This window comes from Magallana gigas, chromosome 1 (genome assembly GCF_963853765.1).
Source record: "Magallana gigas chromosome 1, xbMagGiga1.1, whole genome shotgun sequence".
NCBI lineage: Eukaryota > Metazoa > Mollusca > Bivalvia > Ostreida > Ostreidae > Magallana > Magallana gigas.
In genome coordinates, this window is record NC_088853.1 from 74,987,195 (window position 1) to 75,009,779 (window position 22,585).

Below are 22,585 nucleotides of genomic sequence, written 5' to 3' on the forward strand. Positions count from 1 at the left end.
TCGCATCTGCGCATAGATTCAATGCGGAAGTGACGTCTAGTTAAACCAGTTTTGTGTGAACCCACAATATGTTTCACATTCCACAGTATACTTATTTATGTATTTAGTTAGATCATCGGTTTTGTGTGAACCAACACTACCGCATATCATAATTAGCATTAGTAAAACTTGTTTGAATTCAAAACGTGTAGCTAAAATAGACATACTATTTTTTTGTTCGGGGGGTGGGTTGGTGGATAATTAAACGTGTTGATTAGTAAAGCAAACTGTTTATTGATATGACGGGAAAATTTGTATTTGTTGTTTTCTGAACAAATTATTTTTGGTCAATCTAAGCGTGTTTAAGGCTTTCTTTCTTCTTGTTTTTTTTTTTGACTATATGGCAAGATGTCATTAGAGAATATTTACCACAATATCTTGACTATGAATAACGAGGGGAAAGTCATATTCCAAGTTACCACGTTTAACGTTAAACTGATACTATTTCAAAAAGTCAATACTACACATATTTATTTCATATCATTTATTGGCTACTTAGTCAATGAGACCTAATTGTTTTTTTGTTTTTGTTATTTTTTTTTTGTCATTGATTAATTCAAAACAATATGTGTCTGTTGTTTGTTAAAAAGTAATTTTATTGAAAAATTATTTGTTTCTAGTAGTTTGTGACCTTTAACAAACCATTTATTAATAAGTGTTACATAAAAATGCATCTAAATACAGACATATCAATAGCGTTCATATTTATTATAGTCTGTCCCAAGATATTTATGCAGCACATTTGGACGATTTTTAATAGAAATACACATACATGTGAAAGATGTGCAATGGAAATAGTTGAAAGGGATAATTACCAAAAAAAATTCATTGACACTTTATCATCTTTCACTTGAAAAAATTCACAGGAATGAAAAAAGATTCCTTACATAGATTTATAAAGGGAATGTTTACATCTTTTCTCAATTCGGAATACAATCGACATACATCGCGCAATTTTACAACGTCATCATCCAGTGTTACTGCTATACAACATCCCCGTAGACATCACATTTTTTATTATTTTATTGAAACCTGATATGCTAAAAAGGGCGTTTTGACTGAGAAATCTTGGAAATGTTTCATACTTTTGATTGAACATCGTTTGAACCCTGAGATATTTATAAATATCATGCAATTAAGCAATATATAAATCGAGGATATCTTGTGACAGAGTATAGTAGTTTGATCCAAACATATTTATTTACCACTCCAGATACGAAGAAATAAAGTTTTATGAGAGAGAGAGAGAGAGAGAGAGAGAGAGAGAGAGAGAGAGAGAGAGAGAGATAGAGAGAGAGAGATGTATTGAGTAGTCAGTTGAGTCTATAGAAGACGATAATTCTCTGTTTCTAACACCACCGGCCCTAAGAGCCTTAGTCATTGGTCAGGATATAGCTCCTTCACACTGGAGGTACAATCTCACATTAGATCTGTTTCCTTGTTTTGTACAGCCTGTTGACAAAGATCACTCACACATTACATTTACGATTCTGTATTAATGTTATCCCTGTCTATCGCAATCTGATCTCCATTCTGACGTGATTTACTTTTTGATAACAAAATATGTCAAATGCTACTATCCCCTCTCAAAACTGTTGTAGAACTGTTTTTAAATGAAGTGGTGAAATGACATATGAACGGATAGATGTTTAATATACCTTAAATAAAAGTCAAGTTAAATATTTTGTTTAAACTGGAGATTAATTCAACGTCACTTCCATTAATTTTTTTTTTCATTTTAAAGATTATTGAAAATACCTGCTTTAAAATGAGGAGGTGAAGTGACGAATTATATCGGTTAGATGTTTAAATCAGTCCACAACCACCCCCCCCCCCCCCCATTTTAACAGCAGTACTGAGATAGCTTTAGAAAAGATTAAGAACGACATTAATGTAAACTTGAAATTTAATTTAGTTGTGTTTGACAAAAAATATTTTCAATTATTGACATTATTAACTAAAATATTTTACTGATAATATATTCACTTAAACAAATAGATGCATTCTTTGGTGGTTCATTCGGGATATGAAGGTAGCGGCATTGCAGAAAAAATACATAACCCGCGTTCATCACCTGAATCAATCATCAAACTTGATTGTTTGTATTCAAATGTTTTAACCAATTAATAATTGATTATAAAAAGTAAGTAAAATTCACCAAATTACTGTTAATGTACATCAGGACGTTAGCTAAAAGAACAAGCCAATTCGTCTCCTGTGAGACTTTGAGTCTGACACCATCATTATTATTTCATGCAGTCCGTGATTTTTCTAAGGTCGCTGTAGATATAAATATAAAATTGTAATATGGATCCTGCATTACCAACGTATCCCAAAGACAACTCATGTTAGTCCTATTATATGTGTATAGATCGTTAGTACAACAATACATCTTATTGTAAGAAGAGCAATGTGAGCAATGGGGTATTCTTCAACAAAGTGAAATACAGGAAATGATTTGATCTTTCAAAGTAGTAAGACAATACATGTTGTAGAGAGAGAACATTGTCATCATTGAATTATGCGGTGCAGAGTGGGGAGAGTCATATTGTATTGTTTAGAGGGATACATAAAATACAGGGCCTATGTAAGAGAGAGAGAGAGAGAGAGAGAGAGAGAGAGAGAGAGAGAGAGAGAGAGAGAGAGAGAGAGAGAGCAATACTGGTAATCTATTTTAAAAATAAAATATGCAATGCTATTGTAGAAAAAGTGCACAAAAGTTCTTGAGTTAAAAGATAAAGCTAATACTAAATACATTGTTTAAGTGGTTTGTATTTAGCTGTCAAATATATCATCAAACTTTTTGCAAAATAAGGAAAAAAGAATAATAAAGGGTGAGTCAGATTATCTATCGGTACGTAATCCCGGTTTCTAACAGCGGCCCTTAGAGTTGTGTTCATTGGCCAGGAAAGAGATCCTTCACACTCTAGATCAAATTCAACTTAAAGTTGTTTTCTCGACTGGTTAAGTTAAATGTGCTCTTGATTAAAATTAAAACCATCGTAGATAAAATTTGTCACAGTTTTCAGTTTCAGAATCAATAAAATTAAAAAATGCAACACCGCTCTTACCAAAGAAAAAATGTTAACATGTCTATAGGTATTACATGCGTCGTCTACTTTTACAATACTAAAATAATTTTTGTGTATGGAGTCTAATTACATTAATTACATTATATTCGTGGATTCTATTGAAGTCGATGTTTCTGTTTCTATCAGCAGACCTAAGATCTTAAATCATTGGTCAGGATATAGCTTCTACACACTGGATGTACAATCTCACATAAGATCTGTTTCTCTTTTTTTGCACAGCCTGTTTACAAAGATAACTCACACGTTACATTTCACGATTCTGTGATAAAATTATCCATGTTTATCACAATCTGACAGCTTTTCTGACGTGATTTACTTATTGACAACAAAATATGTATGATGCTGTTATTCCTTCTAACAATGTAAGGCCTTACCAATGCATGCTTTTATAGTAATACTTTGTTTATTAAAGAGTAATTTCTGGTTTAAACTCAAATGCAATGCCACATGGGTAAAACTTTTTTTTCTAACTTTGAAATGTCTTTAAAATAACTGCTTTGAAATGAGGTGGTGTTTTTTTAACAGCAGTCTTTATGGCTCTAGTAAAGGTAAAAAAAGACATTCGTTTAAACTGGAAATGATGATATTTTCCTTGTATTTGACACAAAACAAATTAAATTATTTACATTTTTGATTAAATATTGTACCGATAATACATATTTACAATATTCTGATATGGATCCTGAACAACCAACGTCTACCATAGACAACTATTATGAGTCTCATTATATCTATTGCATGTGTATAAGAGAAAGAGAGATAGAGAGAAAGAGAGAGAGAAAGAGAGAGAGAGAGACTTGCAATGAATTTTGAAAAAAAAATAGAAGATCAATTGCAGAAACACTGCACAAAAGTCCCTAGGTAAAGAACTAAAGCTAATGCTAAATACATGGTATAAATGGTTTGTTTTCAGCTGTCAAATATATAATCTAACATTTTACAAATTAAGGAAGTTAGAATTACGAAGGGTGAGTCAGATAATCACATGGGTCCGTATGCTCTGTTTCAAACAGCGACCCTTAGAGTTTTAGTCATTGGCCAGGAAAGGGCTCCTTCACACTAGAGATTAGATTCAACTTTGTTTTCTCGTCTGGATCACTTAAATGCAGCTTTGTTAAAAATCTAAAACTTTGTAGAAAGAATGTGTCACAGATTTCAGCTTCAATTTAAAAAAAAATTCAACACCGCCTTTACCAAAGACACAATCTTAGGATTCCTGTGGATATTGCATACGTCGTCTAATTTTGTTATGCTGAAGCAGTTACTGTGGACGGAGTCTAATTACATGTCAGCAGTATGACTGTCTTTCAACAGTATGACTGTCTTTCAACAGAATGATTGTCCTACAACAGTATGATTGTCTTTTATACCGTATGTTCTGATGTAACGGCAATATCCCACTGAGTGTCATCTAACAAATTAGACAGGCACAGTGTTGACGACATGGCGCCCCAGCATTCCTAGACAAAATGAACACAAAAGTACAGAAGCTAATACAACAAAAAAGCCAATGACAATACAGTTGAGAGAGAGAGAGAGAAAGAGAGAGACACAGAGAGAGAGAGAGAGAGAGAGAAATGTACTGAAGAGTTCGTGGAGTCTATTGAAGTCGATGATTCTGTTTATAACAGCAGACCTAAGAGCTTAAGTCGTTGGTCAGGATATAGCTCCTTCACACTGGAGGTACAATCTCACATTAGATCTGTTTCCTTCTTTTGTACAGCCTGTTGTAAAAAATCACTAACGCGTTACATTTCACGAGTCTGTGTAATGTACATGTAAAGTGTTGGTTATTATATCAACATTCGATTTCATTAAAAAACTTTGTTTGAAAAAAGAAATGAAACTGTTAACTTTGAATACCATATGTGAATTATCATCAATGCATGGTGGGGGAGGGGGGAGGTGGTAAATATATGTGGTGTTATAGGAAAAGCGTTTGGAATACATGTATGTAAAAAAGATCTTGTTATTTGTTGACACAGGCTGTTGATGTTTACATATTCCGGTTTCTTTTTTTATCAATTATAGACAGAAGAGCTCTTGTTTCATCTCTAGAATCAGGTGTCAAGGGAAGTAACCAGCATTGAAAGCTTCCAAGAAATAGAACGTGGACTTCAGATTCAACAAAACGACGCCAGGCATAATTCAGTAAGTCAATCCAACGACACCAGGAATGATTCAGTAAGTCAATCAAACGACAGTAAGTCAATCAAACGACAGTAAGTCAATCAAACGACACCAGGAGTAATTCAGTACGTCAATCAAACGACACCAGGAATTATTCAGTAAGTCAATCAAACGACACCAGGGATAATTCAGTAAGTCAATCAAACGACACCAGGGTAAAATTCAGTAAGTCAATCAAACGACACCAGGACTTATTATGTAAGTCAATCAAACGACACCAGGGATGATTCAGTAAGTCAATCCATAGACACCAGGAATGATTCAGTAAGTCAATCAAACGACACCAGGGATAATTCAGTAAGTCAATCAAACGACACCAGGAATAATTCAGCAAGTCAACCAAAAGACACCAGGGATAATTCAGTAAGTCAATCCAACAACACCAGGGATAAATCAGTAAGTCAATCAAACGATACCAGGAATAATTCAGTAAGTCAATCAAACGACACCAGGGATAATTCAGTAAGTCAATCAAACCACACCAGGAATTATTCAGTAAGTCAATCCAACGACACCAGGGATAATTCAGTAAGTCAATCAAACGACACCAGGGATAAATCAGTAAGTCAATCAAACGACACCAGGAATGATTCAGTAAGTCAATCAAACGACACCAGGAATGATTCAGTAAGTCAATCAAACGACACCAGGAATGATTCAGTAAGTCAATCAAACGACACCAGGAATGATTCAGTAAGTCAATCAAACGACACCAGGAATGATTCAGTAAGTCAATCAAACGACACCAGGAATTATTCAGTAAGTCAATCAAACGACACCAGGGATAATTCAGTAAGTCAATCAAACGACACCAGGAATGATTCAGTAAGTCAATCAAACGACACCAGGAATGATTCAGTCAGTCAATCAAACGACACCAGGAGTGATTCAGTAAGTCAATCCAACGACACCAGGGATAATTCAGTCAGTCAATCAAACGACACCAGGAATGATTCAGTAAGTCAATCAAACGACACCAGGGATAATTCAGTAAGTCAATCAAACGACACCAGGAATGATTCAGTAAGTCAATCAAACGACACCAGGGATAACTCAGTAAGTCAATCAAACGACACCAGGAATGATTCAGTAAGTCAATCAAACGACACCAGGGATAATTCAGTCAGTCAATCAAACGACACCAGGAATGATTCAGCAAGTCAATCAAACGACACCAAGAATAATTCAGTAAGTCAATCAAACGATACCAGGGATAATTCAGTAAGTCTATCAAACGACACCAGGGATAATTCAGTAAGTCAATCAAACGATACCAGGGATAATTCAGTAAGTCAATCAAACGATACCAGGGATAATTCAGTAAGTCAATCAAACGACACCAGGAGTAATTCAGTCAGTCAATCAAACGACACCAGGAGTGATTCAGTAAGTCAATCCAACGACACCAGGGATAATTCAGTACGTCAATCAAACTATGTCAAAATTCCACGAATTTCTTATTTTAAGAAGTAAGTTTGATAACCAGAAGATTCCCTCCTTCCATAAAACGAAGCTTTAAAACTGCCGATTATTTGATACTGGTTTTTAATATGAATAAATTATGCACGTATAGCATTAACGGCAGCATATTTGTAAAGACGTCATGGAGTTTTATAGTGGTTTGATTTAAGAAATGAAGATAATAATTTTTCTATTGATCGACGTTTCAAAGAAAAAATTGACCGGAGAACTTCATCAATGTCCAAATTGCCAAGTTTTTAAAGATACCTGACGTCATTACGTTGCAAATCTGCAACGTGACGATAGTATAACCATTCTATATTCAACAACCTGGTGTGGGGTGATTAGATGTCTGACTAAATTTATTTTAATACAATTTTATTTTACACGTTCTTTAGGTTATTCACGGGTTTAAATTGTTGCGCCCTCTGCGCAGTGTATTGCATTACTGTCGTAAAATGCATACTGTATGCAAAGTACAATGTTCAAATATACAGGTTATCATGTAAAGTTTTGATTAAAAAAAAATACATGAATTATAAAAATTATTTTTAGTTAAATGAATTGTCAGAATAATGTTTAGAAGTATTTTGATCATTTGGCAGCGTCTTTAAAACCGACGTTATCCACGTTGGATCGATCAACGCCTTATCATGACGTTGAGACTTTGACGTAACAACTGACAAAAATAAACGTCGTGCATTTTTTATTGATGCTTCAATCATTTATTTTTTATACGTTTGATGAGATATCGGCGCTTCTGATTGGTCGAAAAAAAAATTTCGATACTTGCATCAATAAAATTTTCGCCGGATCTACTTTTCTCATTTGTTCTTAATTAACACTATACAATTTAATTCTGGTTGTAACGCTCTTAAGATAGTCTAAAAAATTTAGTTGATATCCTATAATGAAAATTGCCTACGTCTTAGTAGGACTAACGTCAAAAACGTATCAATACGCCTGACGTTACGTTTGAATTTTGTACATTTTTACGTCCTTTTAAAAGTCAAATGACCGTTTTTATCTACAGTTTTAAGCAAAAAATTAAATTATAAGCAATGAATTCACTATATATTTGTTTTATAGGATATGAAATGGTTTAGAACCGTTTACGTTTTTTTTTTGTTAAATTTAATGACACCCAAGACACGTTTGCTCGGTGCGGTTTGGTGCAAGAGTGGTTTTATAATCATTAGAATCGTTCACCCTTTACTCTAATTATCTACTAATTTCACCAACATCAAAAGTGACATAGTCCTTGTGACATAGTCCTTGTGACATAATCCTTGTTGCCAGATTACAGGTAGGGTACGGTGTCCGTAACTATGTTTTAGATTTGTTGTTTCCAGAATGAAGTTTAATTAAATGTTTATATAGAACTCCTGACACGTTTGTGTGTGGGCTATAATACCCAGACAGGTTTGTGTGTGGGCTATATTACCCAGACAGGTTTGTGTGTGGGCTATAATACCCAGACAGGTTTGTGTGTGGGCTATAATACCAAGCAAGGTGAGCGGTACAGCCTGCAGGCCTATCGTTTTGTTTCAGTAGCATCAATGTACTGCATGTATTCACTTGTGCTTAGACCCACGTACAATTCGGAAAACACAAACTTCGCTGAATAACAGTTCAACTTTTTGCTTGGGTTCATATTCGTTTGAATTCCCTTCATATATATATATATATATATATATATATATATATATATATATATATATATATATATATATATATATATATACCTGACTTATGCATTTGGTAGACCGATTGTATTATTTTATCTTTATTAGGGAGACCAGTAGATTAGGGAGACATATTTTGGTCTCCGTATTATTTTGACCTTGTCTAAAATGTAATTGGCTTATCTTTAAATGAATGAACGGTGTGTCTTTGCCTAAAATGCATCAATGTGTCTATTATTTGACATCCAATAGTTGCCTTTTGTCTATATTTTTTCGTAAAAAGGAATTTAATCTGCCTCCATCGTATAATTAGCAATGACTATTTTTCTGCATTTAGGAGACCAACGAAAACTTGCAATATTGCAAAAAATCTAACATATATAATTTGTTTAGCCTTTAATTATTCTAAATGAACTTGTTTTCAAAATACTTTTTCACTTTTTATGTATAAAGCCTAACTAGAAAAAAAGTCGTTAATTTCTTGACCATGTTTGAACATTTGGCAAGTGCTCTCCGCCATTTGTTCCGAGTACTCTCGGAACGTCTCGGGTTAAAACAATGGACCTTTTAACGCCAGCGTGTTGCCTTTTAGGAATCAAAGCCATTTTATGGTAAGTACTTTTGATAGTCCTACTACAATTGAACAAAGTAATGTTTTTATGAAGTTTTTTTTTTAAAATATTCAAATAAAATAGGGCGATAATGTGTGCAACTTGACTATTTTACACCAAATGTTGATTAATCTTCGAGGACATTCGAAACGAAGTTAACAATAAAAGCATGATTTTCATGTCCACTGTACGTTTGATGTAATATGTAATTCAAGGATTTATCAGTACCTTCTCCAGAGCAAAAGTCGTCCCCATTCCCAATTGGAAATAAGTTCACTTCAGCAGCTGTCCAAATTATGATCCCAATTAGTATAGCAGTATTTTTCCCCAACTGGTAAATAGTTCTTATGTTTATTTCTTATCAAAAAATACTTCGTAAAATAACCAGAATGTCCATAAATGTTCAGTATTAACAAATGATTAAACCCATTTAGCAAAACTGCAGTCATAAAAGTTTCCAAACACGCTGTAAACATCGCCAACTTTTAATCCGATTTTCCTCTGTTTTTCTAAAACATCGTTATTTTGTGGTATACAGTACAGTACTGTAAATGGTACATGTTTGTTTTTTTTACACACACTAGACTGATATAAAAGTAAAAGGTAAATGTTATGAAATATTTCAAACAGAAAAATACATTCTCAATTTAAAAGGGGATGTTGATAAATTCTTAATAATGTAATACTTTTATGACCAGTGTTGAAGGTGTTTATTTCAGGGGAAAAGACTTGTTCTAATAACTAAATATAGGAATATTATACATATATCTATATTGTGAAGTTAATTAGATTCTATTCAATTAAAGTCTAGCTCTTTGATTTTCCATTATGATAATAAATTCAGAAATCATGATGTATGCAACATATGATTTCTCCCAACTGCATGAAATTGTCGATACAATTTTCCCAATTCCAAAAAAATTGGCATTTTCAAAATAAAAAAAGGCTGAAAAATCCCTGTAATTATATAGCTAGTTTATTGAAAATGGACAGAAAAGTTAACCGAAGAATGTCGCTTTATGTAATAGATCGACATGAAGAATTTTCTATATTACAGTTATATGTACCAGTAATATTGTTTTAAATTAATTATGTACGTAATGTAGATATATGTACATGTACCCCTTGTTACCTAAATGAATTAAAAGCAAATTAAGATCAGTTGCTCTTTTTCACTTGTATAGTGGAAAGATAGCCGACTATTCTATGTACGAATTGACTTATTATAGGTAAGATAGTCAGGCCTCCATGTTTACAACCGGGATGCTCACCCCACATTTACAATTGTGACCCACATTTACAAATGTGACATCATAGTATCACTCTCGTTTGGCTTTTCGGATATTATCAGGTTTGTAAAATTTTTGGCTTTTGATGATTAATAATAATGTAAACAATGTGTCTGCAGATTTCCGTTGGGCTGAGTGTGATCTGTTGACCAGGCAAAACATGTATGTCTTGATAACACAGCGTTGTGCACAATATGCTCTCAAGAACATTCAATCCAGAAGCATGACCAATGTAGCAACACTTTTAAAACTACTTTTTGATACTTGTATTAATTTTAATGTTTATGCGCACCCGGGGCGCCCTTCCCCCTGTAATTGTTGATTTATTAGAATAACATGACATGTTTCATACATGATAGCATTAGAAATGGTCGATGGTTGTAAATATTTTGTTGTTTACCAATTTAATGTATGTTCCCACTAGAACATGCACATATGATATATGGTAGACTATTATCACATTCAACCCTCTCTCTCTCTCTCTCTCTCTCTCTCTCTCTCTCTCTCTCTCTCTCTCTCTCTCTCTCTCTCTCTCTCTCTCTCTACAGCAGCGATTCATCTTATGACCTTTAAAAATCATGCACCTGCACTCTTGCGAGTATACAAAATGTTGGAAAATGTTCGTACTATATATTGTTCGTGCATTGCACTGCGATGATTTGGATCGCATTCAGTCGCGTCTGAATAGTGTGCATGTCCACAATTTTTAAGGAGACTTGATGCAAGCACTAAAACGCATGCAACAAATGCGAGACCTCATGCAATATATGAGAGAGCTCGTGCGAATCTAAAACATTCCGATCGCAAAGAGTTGTAAAGTGCTCGTACGCCAATTGTGAATGGGGCTTAATGTAGATGTTTATGAATCCAAAAGTTTTCTTTGCATATAAACAATGCCTTCACACAGGTGCTTGTGGTTTTAATGTAGGTTTTGGAGTTATTAGCACAACCAGTCATGTCAGTGGAGATTTTCTCCTGCAGGAGAAACATTAAAAGGACAGGATGGGGAGGAGAGACTGAAGACAAGCACAGAAAACAAAATATTTATCTATAAATATAATGGAAAAGAACTTTGGTATTACGATTTATACATATTTACATGAAGCTGGAGGTATGTAGCTCCTGATGTAAAAGAAAAAAATTGAAGCAACGTTTATCCAAATTTTTTTTTCAGACCAGGAGATACAGACCTGCAGCTAAATGTAATATTTTAACATTTATGTATGGCAGTAATGTTTCTAGAAATAACTATAAACAATTCTAATTAAGTCAAGCAAAAATACCAGTAATTATATGCTTCTTATTTAAGGTTTGATTTCTTTTTATGTACACTGTAGTATTGATGCTGTCAGGAGTGAACAACCATACATGTATCTGCCAGTTTGTAAATGATGGCAAGGACGATGCAAACTCAACCATAAACTCAGAGTGTTTAATGGAAGGGAATACCTATGATTGTTTGCTAAGAGAGACATTGTGGTTGGGGAACAGATACTTCATGTATATGACTATGGTTGTGATGGGAAAAGCTTGCGGTTGCGCAGCAAGGTAGGAAAATGGTTGGATTAATTATACACAAAAAATAATTATTAAGAGAGAGTTTAGTGATTTACAATCAGGCTTTGGATATCTTGTTATCTGGCTTTGGTTTTGTTTTTGCATTTTTTCGTACATTGATTTGTTTTAAACTAATCTAAAAAATAGGTTTTTCTCAAGAATTTAAAAAGTATCAGAATAGATAATTTATATGTTTTTATTGAAAAACAAGCCTAAAACTTCTGTAAGTGTTGTTAAATAGGTTAAAAATCGTGATCAATTAATCAGCAGAATTGGTTGTCTCTTGCCATCTGATGATCGGTCAATAATCGAATCGGTAATAAATTATATTAAATTCAATAATATGGGGCACTAAATTTTATGCTATGTATAATCTAAAATATATAAGTGCTATTTTCACTTTCTTTTAAAAGCTTATAAGACTTTTGCTGTATTTTTAATAGGTAGCACATCTTTTGAGATTGAAGAGAACCCCCAGCTCACAACAGTTTTCATTTCATTCAATACAGATTAGAAAACAAAATGATAGGTATAATATTAATGTAATAAACCCAGACTGAGTATAATTGATTATAAAATCTAAATTCGATTATGATAAATGGACAACCTTTTCAACTGATCATTGATTGAAATTCAATCATCGTGACAACACTAGCCCCTGTTCATGTACATGTTTTTACCGGTACTAGTTTTGATTGATTTCAGAAAAGGCTGTGATCCTTTTGATTTTGGTAATGGTTTTGTTAGGTTTTATTTCACTTTATTTTGTTTATAGTTGTTTGATTTTCTTTCAATTTTAACATTATATACGGTTCTTGTGCTGACCTGAATAGATTTATTTTGTTTTCATTATCAAGCACTATTTAATTAAAAGCTTGAAAGAGGTGTCCAGTTGTGCAGTGGACAATGCACCTGCTTATCACCACTGCGACCCAAGTTTAATCCCCATGATCGACAGTTGTTGTATATGATAGGGTACATTGGTCGCCTGCTTGGACACGTGGGTTTTCTCCAGTCACCCCAACTTCTTCCCACATCATGACCCACTCGCGCTAACATCCATGCCAACAAAAAGCTATTAATATAAGTCAGTGTGCATTGTGAATCTGTCACTAATGTGGAGGGTCTCCTTTGCAGAACAAAATTGTTTTTGTTAGATAAATTACAAAATCTGTTTCTGTAGTAAATATGTATATTTTGCAAATTGTTTACAGAATGTACTTCTTGAAAAATATACATTTACATAAAATTATCAGATTTGGTAGGTTAGTTAATTTAAGCATCAATCTGAATTGGAATTCATTTTTCACTGAATATTGGTACAGTCTTGTTTTTGTACCATGGCTGAAAAGTTTGATTTAGTCAGTGGTCTGTTGTCAGATTTATAAAAAAGAAACATCAATTACCAAATGTGGTAAACTAATAATTGATGAATGTTTATGAAAGAAAATTTCATAATTTATAATATTGTTTTAATTTCTTTCAGTTCCCTCTGATGTGGATTCTGACCCATTTAGTGTATCAAACTACTCGCCAAGTTCTGATTCTGAATCAGATGAAAATAAGAAGGTTTTGGGTAATGTTATTATTTAAAGAATAATTTTGCATCTGCAGTCCATTTTCACTTTGCAAAAAATACCTGAAAGAACAAGAGGTTGAGAGCCCAGTCATTTTAATTCAGACTAAAGTAAATCCATTTATATTAACTAGATATACTTTGAAATGTAGTTGTGTATAACAATCTACATGTTGATCTGGTCTCCCTAATGCTGTGATAATGCATTAGATTTACATGATATGAGTGGAATGTACTGGATGTAATATATTTGTAACAGTTATATTTATTTTGTTTAATCATTAGGAATAAAATTTGCAATGATTTAAAAAAGTAAACGTAGAAGCTTGTATTTACAATACAATATATTGGTATTTTTACAGAGTCCACCCCAAATTCATTGAGACCTAGCTGCAACACAATGGAAAAACAGGGCATCTTGACCCTCAGAGAAAACAGTGAGCATTTTGAAGCAGGTAAATGAATTAAATTCAATGTTGCAATGTTATTATGTTTTTAAGCAAGAAACATTAATACAGTCAGTTGGGTAGCTAGACCTGAAACGAAGTGCATGCTTAAAATGGTAGGGGGTGTGGGGGCCACCATGAGGCCCCCAGTGGGTCCAGGACAAAGCCCAGGGGGCGAAAGCCCCTGGAAGCTCATGGATTCTGACGATTTTTAACACCAAAAATTAAAGCAGAAATTGAAAGGAATGCTTACTATTTAAGCCTATTTTTAGGCAGTTAAAATTGTTTTGGTTATAGTTTAGGCATAAAATAAAATCACAAAACTTATTAAAAGTTAAAAGAAGAATTTTTTTTTGACATTTGCCTTTAACCCACTCAAAGCTTTTATTCTTAAGTTCATTTTCACATAGTTTATGGTAATGAATATCTCAATAAAGCTGTGATATTCTATCGGGGAAATTTAAAATGTGTAAAACTAAGTTCAACTGCAAAATAAATAGTTGCCTTTTTAGGTACATGCATTGTGTACTGTTTCTTTAATATGGTACTTTAAGACCATATTGTGTGGCTATATTTGGTGCTTAATACGTCTTTGTTTAGCATTGATTTCGGATAAAGTAGGACCGAGTGACGGAAACGGGTTGATGGAATAACTAAGTATGGACCTTAATACTTGAATTCTCTTTTTTTATTTTTTTTTTTCTTTCTTTATTTTTTTACTGATTTTTCCCCCAAATGATGTGCATGCTCAGGCATATAAGCATACATGGTAGCTACGCCACTGGCAGTGTACAATTTACTACTCAAGTCTAAGATTGCTCGTGATCTTGGGGCTTGGTCTCCCTAATGCTGTGATAATGCATTTGATTTCCATGATATGAGTGGAATGTAATGGATGTAATATATTTGTTATACTTATAAGTACATGAATAAGTCATTAGGAATAAGTTTTGCAAAGAGATAAAGAAGTAATCTTAGAAGCATGTATTTATGATACAATATATTGGTACTTTTTACAGAGCCCACCCCAGTTTCATTGAGATCTAGCTGCAACACAATGGAAAAACAGGACAGCTTGACCCTAAGGTAAAGCAGTGAGCGGAGGTTGACAATGGTTTTCGAGGGGTGTCAATTTCAATAGATACCCTCCCAAACAGGCACTATTCATTTTATTTTACTGAATGTCTTATTTCTAAAGAAAATTTTACTGCGTTTATTTAGAAATGAAGTAAATTCTACGATAAACCGTACGCTCATAATTTAAGCGCATGTAACAGTTCGTTGTGTTACCAATTGCCAAGTGTGTTGCTAACGCTGAGGGTAATAGAACGGATTACCAACTGCGTCTAAACCAATCAGATTTCAGTATTTAACATTTAACATGAAAGTATAATAAAATTGTTTATCTGGTCTCCCTAATGCTGTGATAATGCATTAGATTTCCATGATATTAGTGGAATGTAATGGATGTAATATATTTGTTATATTTATTTTTATTAATCATTAGGAATAAACTTAGCAAAGATATAAAGAAGTAAACTTAGAGACTTGAAATTGCAATACAATATATTGGTACTTTTTACAGAGTCCACCCCAAATTCATTGAGATCTAGCCGCAACACAATGGGAAAACGGGACATCTTGACCCACAGAGAAAACACTGAGTATTTTGAACAAGGTAAATGAATTAAACTAAATGTTGCAATGTTATTATGTGATCCTGGGGCTTGGTCTCCTTAATGCTGGGATAATGTATTTGATTTCCATGATATGAGTGGAATGTAATGGATGTACCGGTAATATATTTGTAATATTTATTTTAATTAGTCATAAGGAATAAAATTTGCAATGATTTAAAAAGTAAATGTTGAAGCTTGTATTTACAATACAATATATTAGTACTTTTATACAGAGTCCACCACAGATTTATTGAGAGCTAGCCGCAACGCAATGGAAAAACAGGACATCTTGAACCTCAGAGAAAACAGTGAGCATTTTGAACAAAGTAAATGAATTAGAATCAAAGTTACAACGTTATTATGTATAACAATTAAGATGTTTGTCCGGTCTCCCTAATGCTGTGATAATGCATTTGATTTCCATGATATGAGTGGAATGTAATGGATGTAATAAATTCTCCTATATGTAATAATATTCCTAAATATAAATACACTGTGTTAGAGTAAAATCCCAAGAGATCCGAATATCAACATGGTATGTAATTTTGAAGCGAGCAAAAAAGTGTTGATTCCTTCAATAATATGAATTAAATATTTAGATGAAAAGTATTAACAGCCTCAGAATGGTTTGTTATGAATAATTTGACTGTTATTTTCAATACAACTTCATTATTTTTCTCAAAAATCGATTCGGAGCGATTCTGCAATTTTCTGCTACATTACGGGTATATGGGAGGCATTCCTGTCAGATTATTATAACTAAGCAGAGTGTAGTGAAATTAATAGCATTATTGTAGGCTTAAAGCTTGGTTCTGTAATTGTAAACAATACGGTGCGTCGATGTAGTGAATGTCCAATATCATATGCAATGTCAACCCGTGCACGCACGGGTCAAAGTCTAGTAAGAATAATTAATTTTGACTTGTGAAAGAAAGTAATCATTTTAAGATTGATAAAGCCACAAAAGGGGCAACTGTTTCTTTAAAAGATTTCTTGTTTTAAACTTTATTTATGCAATAACGATTCTTTGATCTTTTGCAGTTCCATACCATTGTTTTCCCTCTCTCAGTTCCTGTGATGAAAGAAGTCAACTTGATAGGTTTGTTTCAATCTATTTTGTGAATGTTTTTCATGTTTGATAATAGGATAGTCATACATATGTAGCTGCAACAATGTAGCCCTCTCCGATTTTTTATAACTGATGTTTACTCCCCCCCCAAAAAAAAAAAACAAAAAAAAAACAGGAGAGGGCTACATTTATTTATTGCAGCTAGGTGTTAGGCTTCTGGCTTTTGAATGACAATGTATAGATGGAGTTATTTCCTTGTGACTTGTGACAGAGGCTGTAGTGCACAATTCCATTTGACTTTCAAGAAATGTTCAGATAATAATGAAAATGTAAAGTGTTTAATAACATTTGCTGAGTACCACTTTCAATACTGTAAAAGGGATTATTTACATGTAAGGGAAAATTTACACTTAAGCTTAAAACTGGGTAAAATACCCCCACATTTGCATATGGGCAGTGCTTTAGTGTGGTAAATCACTGTGTATGTATTTCTTTTTCTTTTTTCTTCATTAAATAATTTTTGTATTTGTATACATTTTTGAAATTTTATCTAAAAGGGTGAGTGTCGGAGTTACATGTGCACAATCCTAAAGGTCCAAGTACAGCACCTGAATCACATGTGACTGAAGAAGATTTGATGTCCAAACCCTGCGAGAGTGGAAATGCAAATGCATCGGATGTTACACCACAAGGTGGTCAGTCTTTTTTTTTATTTGTGTGAATCTGTGTGTGGTAGTGGTTGGGGGGGGGGGGGGGGGGGGTAATAGAAGTCATATTATTGAAATGATAAAAACTGTTCTCAATAATTTTCTTTCTTTCTTTAAGATGACAATGGTACATTGATTTGCATCGTTTAATAATTAAAACCCATCCATAATGTTTGCTCTTTTCATTACGTTTTATGCATGCCTGTACTTGGTATTTGCAAAGTAAGATATTCATGATACTGTTATTACAGAGTGCTTCTTTGAGATCAACTAAAGTTCTTGCAAGCCCAGTTGCAGCCAAGAAGACTAAAAGCAGCTCAGGTGATATATCTTTGTTGCTTGGTCTATCTATCCACAATTTGATGAATTAGCAATTTTTAGGTCACCTGAGTTTATTGCAATCCGTTTTCGTCCGTTATCGTGCATCGTGCCTTAACAATTTTACATTTTTAACTTCTTCTTAAAAACTACAGGGCTGATTATTACCATTTTTGATGTGAGGCATCTCTATGGTGAGAGGAATCTAAATTGTAAAATTCATGGCTCTACTACCCCCGGGCGCCACATGTGGGGCCAAATTTGCAAAAAAAGAGCCAAATTTTAAAAAATATTCTTCTCTATTCCCACACATGTTAGGAAAAACCTGGTTGCATAGTTATAATGTCCATGAAGCCCTCTACATAAATTGTGAAATTCATGGCCCCTGGGTCAGGGGTTCAGGCTCTAGAATGGGGCCAGTATGGCCATATAGTATATATGTATTTAATCTTAGAAAATCTTCTTCTCTACCCCATATATATTTGTTAAAACTAAATGCATGATTATGATGTCCATATTGTGAAATTCATGACCCCTGGGTCAGTGGTTCAGGCTCTAGGGTGGGGCCAATATGGCCATATAGTAAAAATGTATTAAATCTTAGAAAATCTTCTTTTCTACTCCCATATGAATATATATATATATCTGGTTATAAAGTCCATGAAGCCCTCTACCAAAATTGTGAAATTTATGACCCCCGGGTCAGGGGTTCAGGCTATAGGGTGGGGCCAATATGGCCATATAGTAAAATGTTTTAAATCTTAAAAAATCTTCTTCTCTACTCCCACACATGTGGGCAAAAAACTGAATACATGGTTACGATGTCCACTAACTCCTCTACCTAAATTGTAAAATTCATGGCCCCTGGGTCAGGGGTTCAGGACATGAGGGGGGAGGCAATATAGTGTTAATGCATATAATGTTATAACATTTTCTTCTCTATTCTCACACATCTGTATAAAAAACTGACCTATTATTATGTTTACCAGGAAGTCCTCTACTGAAATTTTAATTTTCATGTCCCCTGGAGTATGGGTTTTAACTCTAGGGCAGGGCCAAAATGGATGTATAGGTGTTATTGCATATAATGTTAAAAAATTATCCTTTTTACTCCCACACACCTGAAAGGAAACTGAATTCATGATTTTGTAGACCCGATCTTTTAAAGTTTTTTGCCAAAATTGTAGGTTTCACAGTTCTTTTTGAAAGATTTCAGGCAGGGAGGTGGCCGTCATTACTAATTTATAATTTTTCTACTCCAGAATAAAACCTAATTAATTAAATGCATATATGAGACTCCTCGACAAGTTTGTGTATGGGTTATATGCTACTCAGGTGACTGTTACAGGAATAGAAACAAATTTCTCATGGAGATTTATAATGTGAAATGTTTACATCTTTTCACCATTCGGAACCCACTTGAAATACCTCATACAATTTTTCAATTATGTCATCCAGGCTATTTCATGGCCGATGCAATGCAAAATCCCTATAGGCTTTCTATTTTGGGTTGTGTATTGAAACCTAAAGCGGTAGAGGGGGCATTTCAAAACAGATAATCTTGACATATAAGTGGATGAATGTAGTTCGAGCATGAATGAATGTAGTTCGAGCATGAATGTATTGATGAAAATCAAAATATTCAGCAAGAAGTAGTGGAAGCAAAAACCATACAGAGTATGGTATGCCTTGAATCTATACATAGGTATTATCCTTTTTACATGAATATGTAACAATATAATAATTCTGATTGTTCATATTATTTTTAAAATCTTTTCAAGGTAAAAGAGAAATCCAGGAGTTTTTGGAAAAACATGAAATGTATTCATTGGAACGGCTTGATGAGAGGACCAAATTTTTGAAGATTATATCTAAAATCTTCAACGAGAGAAAAACAACAAGACTTAAGACATTTAAAAAATTAAATGAAATGAAATCAATGAAAAAGCAAACATGAATCTCATCATTTTACATATAATGTAACTGTAATGTAACAACAAGACGTAGGGCATGTATGGTAATTTATTTTTAGCTCACCGAGACGAAGTTCGGGGGAACTTATGCTATACTGCTGGCGTTGGCGTCCGGACCTGGTAAAAGTTTTTGTTGCAGGTCCTTTATCTTAGTTATTTCTTGTCCTATCTTCACCAAACTTGCATGGATGATGCATCTGGACCATTTTATGAACTTGAAAAACTTGGATGCTGAATCTGGGCAATGAATTTTAGATGCTGGAGGTTAAGGTTTTTGGAACAGGTTAAAGTTTTTGGTGCAGGTGGCCTTTGATAGCAATTTCTAAATTACTACTGATCCAAACTTGCATGGATGATGCATCTTAAGATACTGATGCACCTGAAAGGCTTGTATGCTGAATCTTAGCCATAGGTTTCGGATGCTGGATGAGGTTATGTTTTTTGGAACAGGTCATATATTAAATTTATTTAGTACTATTTCAAACTTGCATAGTTGATTTAACTATAATATAAATGAATTGCAAAGGTAGCTTCAGATGCAGAGCCTGATCTTCATAATCAAGGATGCTAAAAATATATTTTAGTAATGACTGGTCCTAACTTAACCAAACTTGAATTGATGATGCGTCTTATGATACTGATGCATCTGGCAGGCTTGAATGCCGAATCTGAGTCATAGGTTTTGGATGCTGGATGAGGTTTAGTTATTTAGGAACAGGTGACATGATTTATAGACAATAGCTTGCATAGTTAATTTAACTATAATATAAATGAATCATAGAGGTTGCTTCAGTTTCAGATCCTGATCTCTATTATCAAGGATGTTTAAAAAGAATATCCTACCTCACTCTAACCTGATTGATAGATGTGTTTGTTGTTAAATGATATAACATGATTCATATGATATAGTATTGTCAGATTTGATACACTATTGTTTTATATGATACAATGTTATATCATATATTATATTATAAAAAGTTAGTAGGATATTGTATCAATATTTTTGTGCATAATGATATGATATTGTATCATTATATTGTAATGTAAAGTATTTTTTATTATGATGCAATGTTGTATAAAATGATAATGTATTATATACTATTTTATCACATGCTATTGTTTCATATTATATTGCCATATTTAATATGGTATAATATGATACAATATTGTATTGTAATATATAATATCTTATCACATGATATGATATTGTATAAAATGATATTGGTTTATATAATATATTATTTTATCACATGAAATAGTATTATTTGATATTGGAATATATAATATTGTAACATATGATACGATATTGTATAAAGTGATATTGTATTATATAATATATTACTGTATCACATGATATTGTATCATATGATTTGATACAATGTTGAATCAAGTTATATTGTATCTTATGATACAATATCATATTATGTATCAAATATGATATAATATCATACAATATCATACTTAAGTATACAATATAATATAATGTGTTACAAATTTGTGATGTATTATGTGATATGACATTGTATCATATATTATGATATTGTATTATGTGATCAAATGCAATAATGTATTTAACATGACACTATGTCATATCATATGTTACAATATCATATTGCATCATTATTTATTACAGTATTTTATTTTTATTATTATATGTGTGTATCTTATATTAATATATGAAATGAACATATGATTATCATCCAATTTTTTAACATATGATATAGTAATATGATATTGTTTCGAAACAGTATCCATAGATATCCAAGATCATTAACTATGATTTTCAGGTAATATGATAAAGGTGGTCTCATAAAGGTGATGCTTTATAAAGGTGATGCCTCGTCTCGGTGCTTTGTAATCTGTAATTACCTTTGTTTCTTATAAGGCAAGAAAGTGGCCCCTAAACGTGATATGTATTGCAGACGACATCCTAATGTCTTTATGTTTGAAAATTTTGAATTTTTTTTAGCTGCATAATCCTGTTCGTCCTTTAATATTTTTTTTACCATGCATTTGATCAGTCATTTTTGCCCCCAGAGTAACTTTTAAACTTTGTCAATTTCTTACATGTGTACTTATTATCAATGTTATTCATTAACATTTATTAATGAATGGTTCATTCAATACGTGATCTTTGATCACCTTTTTTTATTGTTATATATGAATTATGAAGAATATTAAGTAAATCAATTTTAAAAGCTTTATTTTCTTGAAATGTATGAAATTTGAAATATGAAGGTTGAAAATAGATTATGAATATTTTGATTTCATAAATTTACAGATCCTTACACTAATGATTTTGTTGCACAGAAAAAAATGAAACTGTTGTAATTGAACTGCAAGTTCACCAAAATAATGGACATGTTATGTACACTGAATTTTGAATGGAAATGATTGCTCTATTAATAAATTTGAAATGATTAATTGTTTAAACTTTCAAAATTGAACTAATGTTTACACCCTGGTCCATAAATTATAAATGAAATCTATTTGAAATTAGTTTTGATGATTAGTAAAGTTTGTTCATGAACTTGAAATGTTTTTTTTTTCATTTATTAATGTGAAATTCTAAAACACATTAGGATACACGTAGAATGGATTGAATTGAGAAGATAATCTTCAGTAGGGACGCAAATTTAAAATGCTACATATTTTCCCCATTTTCGCAAATTTCGTGACATGCGAAAAAAACCGGACAGTGAAAATTAAAGGGCTTGCAAATCACGAATGTTATGGTTAAAAAAAAAGAATGGTCTACCTAAACCCTAATTAAGTAATATTTAAAAAAATGTATTATCGGTATCCCATAGCCGCATAAGACAGTAGCAAAATATTAGAGGGACAATATAGTATATTTTTAAGGGCTAATAGTAATGAAAAATTAAAACAGATG

The 22,585-nt window shown here is 32.8% G+C and overlaps 3 protein-coding genes across 7 annotated transcripts in view; 2 read left to right on the forward strand and 1 right to left on the reverse strand.

Moving 5' to 3' along the window:
• The window catches only part of LOC109618161 (uncharacterized), a 451,180-nt gene that overhangs the window by 201,699 nt on the left and 226,896 nt on the right, over positions 1-22,585 (reverse strand). The window lies entirely within an intron of this gene.
• LOC136273639 (dentin sialophosphoprotein-like) lies at positions 5,481-8,435 on the forward strand (the record flags this gene model as incomplete). The annotated part of the gene is made up of 2 exons (XM_066078576.1): positions 5,481-8,174; positions 8,235-8,435. A coding segment is annotated over one exon (1,314 nt), but the record flags the coding sequence as incomplete, so codon positions are not given.
• On the forward strand, positions 8,510-22,229 carry LOC117690034 (uncharacterized). 5 transcript variants are annotated; one of them, XR_010710861.1, is made up of 13 exons: positions 8,510-9,078; positions 9,294-9,412; positions 10,308-10,429; positions 11,296-11,442; positions 11,705-11,915; positions 13,411-13,500; positions 13,863-13,955; positions 14,966-15,032; positions 15,532-15,624; positions 15,859-15,933; positions 16,667-16,724; positions 17,252-17,386; positions 19,501-22,229. XR_010710861.1 is itself a non-coding variant. In XM_066075529.1 (11 exons), the coding sequence occupies exons 7-10, from the start codon at positions 15,570-15,572 to the stop codon at positions 17,283-17,285; spliced, it is 240 nt and encodes a 79-aa protein (XP_065931601.1). In that variant the 5' UTR covers positions 8,745-9,078; positions 9,294-9,412; positions 10,308-10,429; positions 13,411-13,500; positions 13,863-13,955; positions 14,966-15,032; positions 15,532-15,569; the 3' UTR covers positions 17,286-17,386; positions 19,501-22,229. The 5 variants fall into 5 exon arrangements, 4 of the variants coding, with proteins under 4 accessions (XP_065931601.1, XP_065931604.1, XP_065931598.1 ...); XM_066075529.1 differs by lacking the exons at positions 11,296-11,442; positions 11,705-11,915 and having other exon boundaries at positions 8,745-9,078; positions 15,859-15,951; XM_066075532.1 differs by lacking the exons at positions 9,294-9,412; positions 11,296-11,442; positions 11,705-11,915 and having other exon boundaries at positions 8,745-9,078; positions 15,859-15,951.

Excerpts from the sequence above, each read along its gene's own strand:
- LOC117690034 (XM_066075529.1), top strand. The coding sequence starts at position 15,570 with ATGGGAAAACGGGACATCTTGACCCACAGAGAAAACACTGAGTATTTT. Across the intron at positions 15,625-15,858 it reads CACTGAGTATTTTGAACAAG|AGTCCACCACAGATTTATTG; the intron begins GTAAATGAATTA and ends ACTTTTATACAG. Across the intron at positions 15,952-16,666 it reads CAGTGAGCATTTTGAACAAA|TTCCATACCATTGTTTTCCC; the intron begins GTAAATGAATTA and ends GATCTTTTGCAG.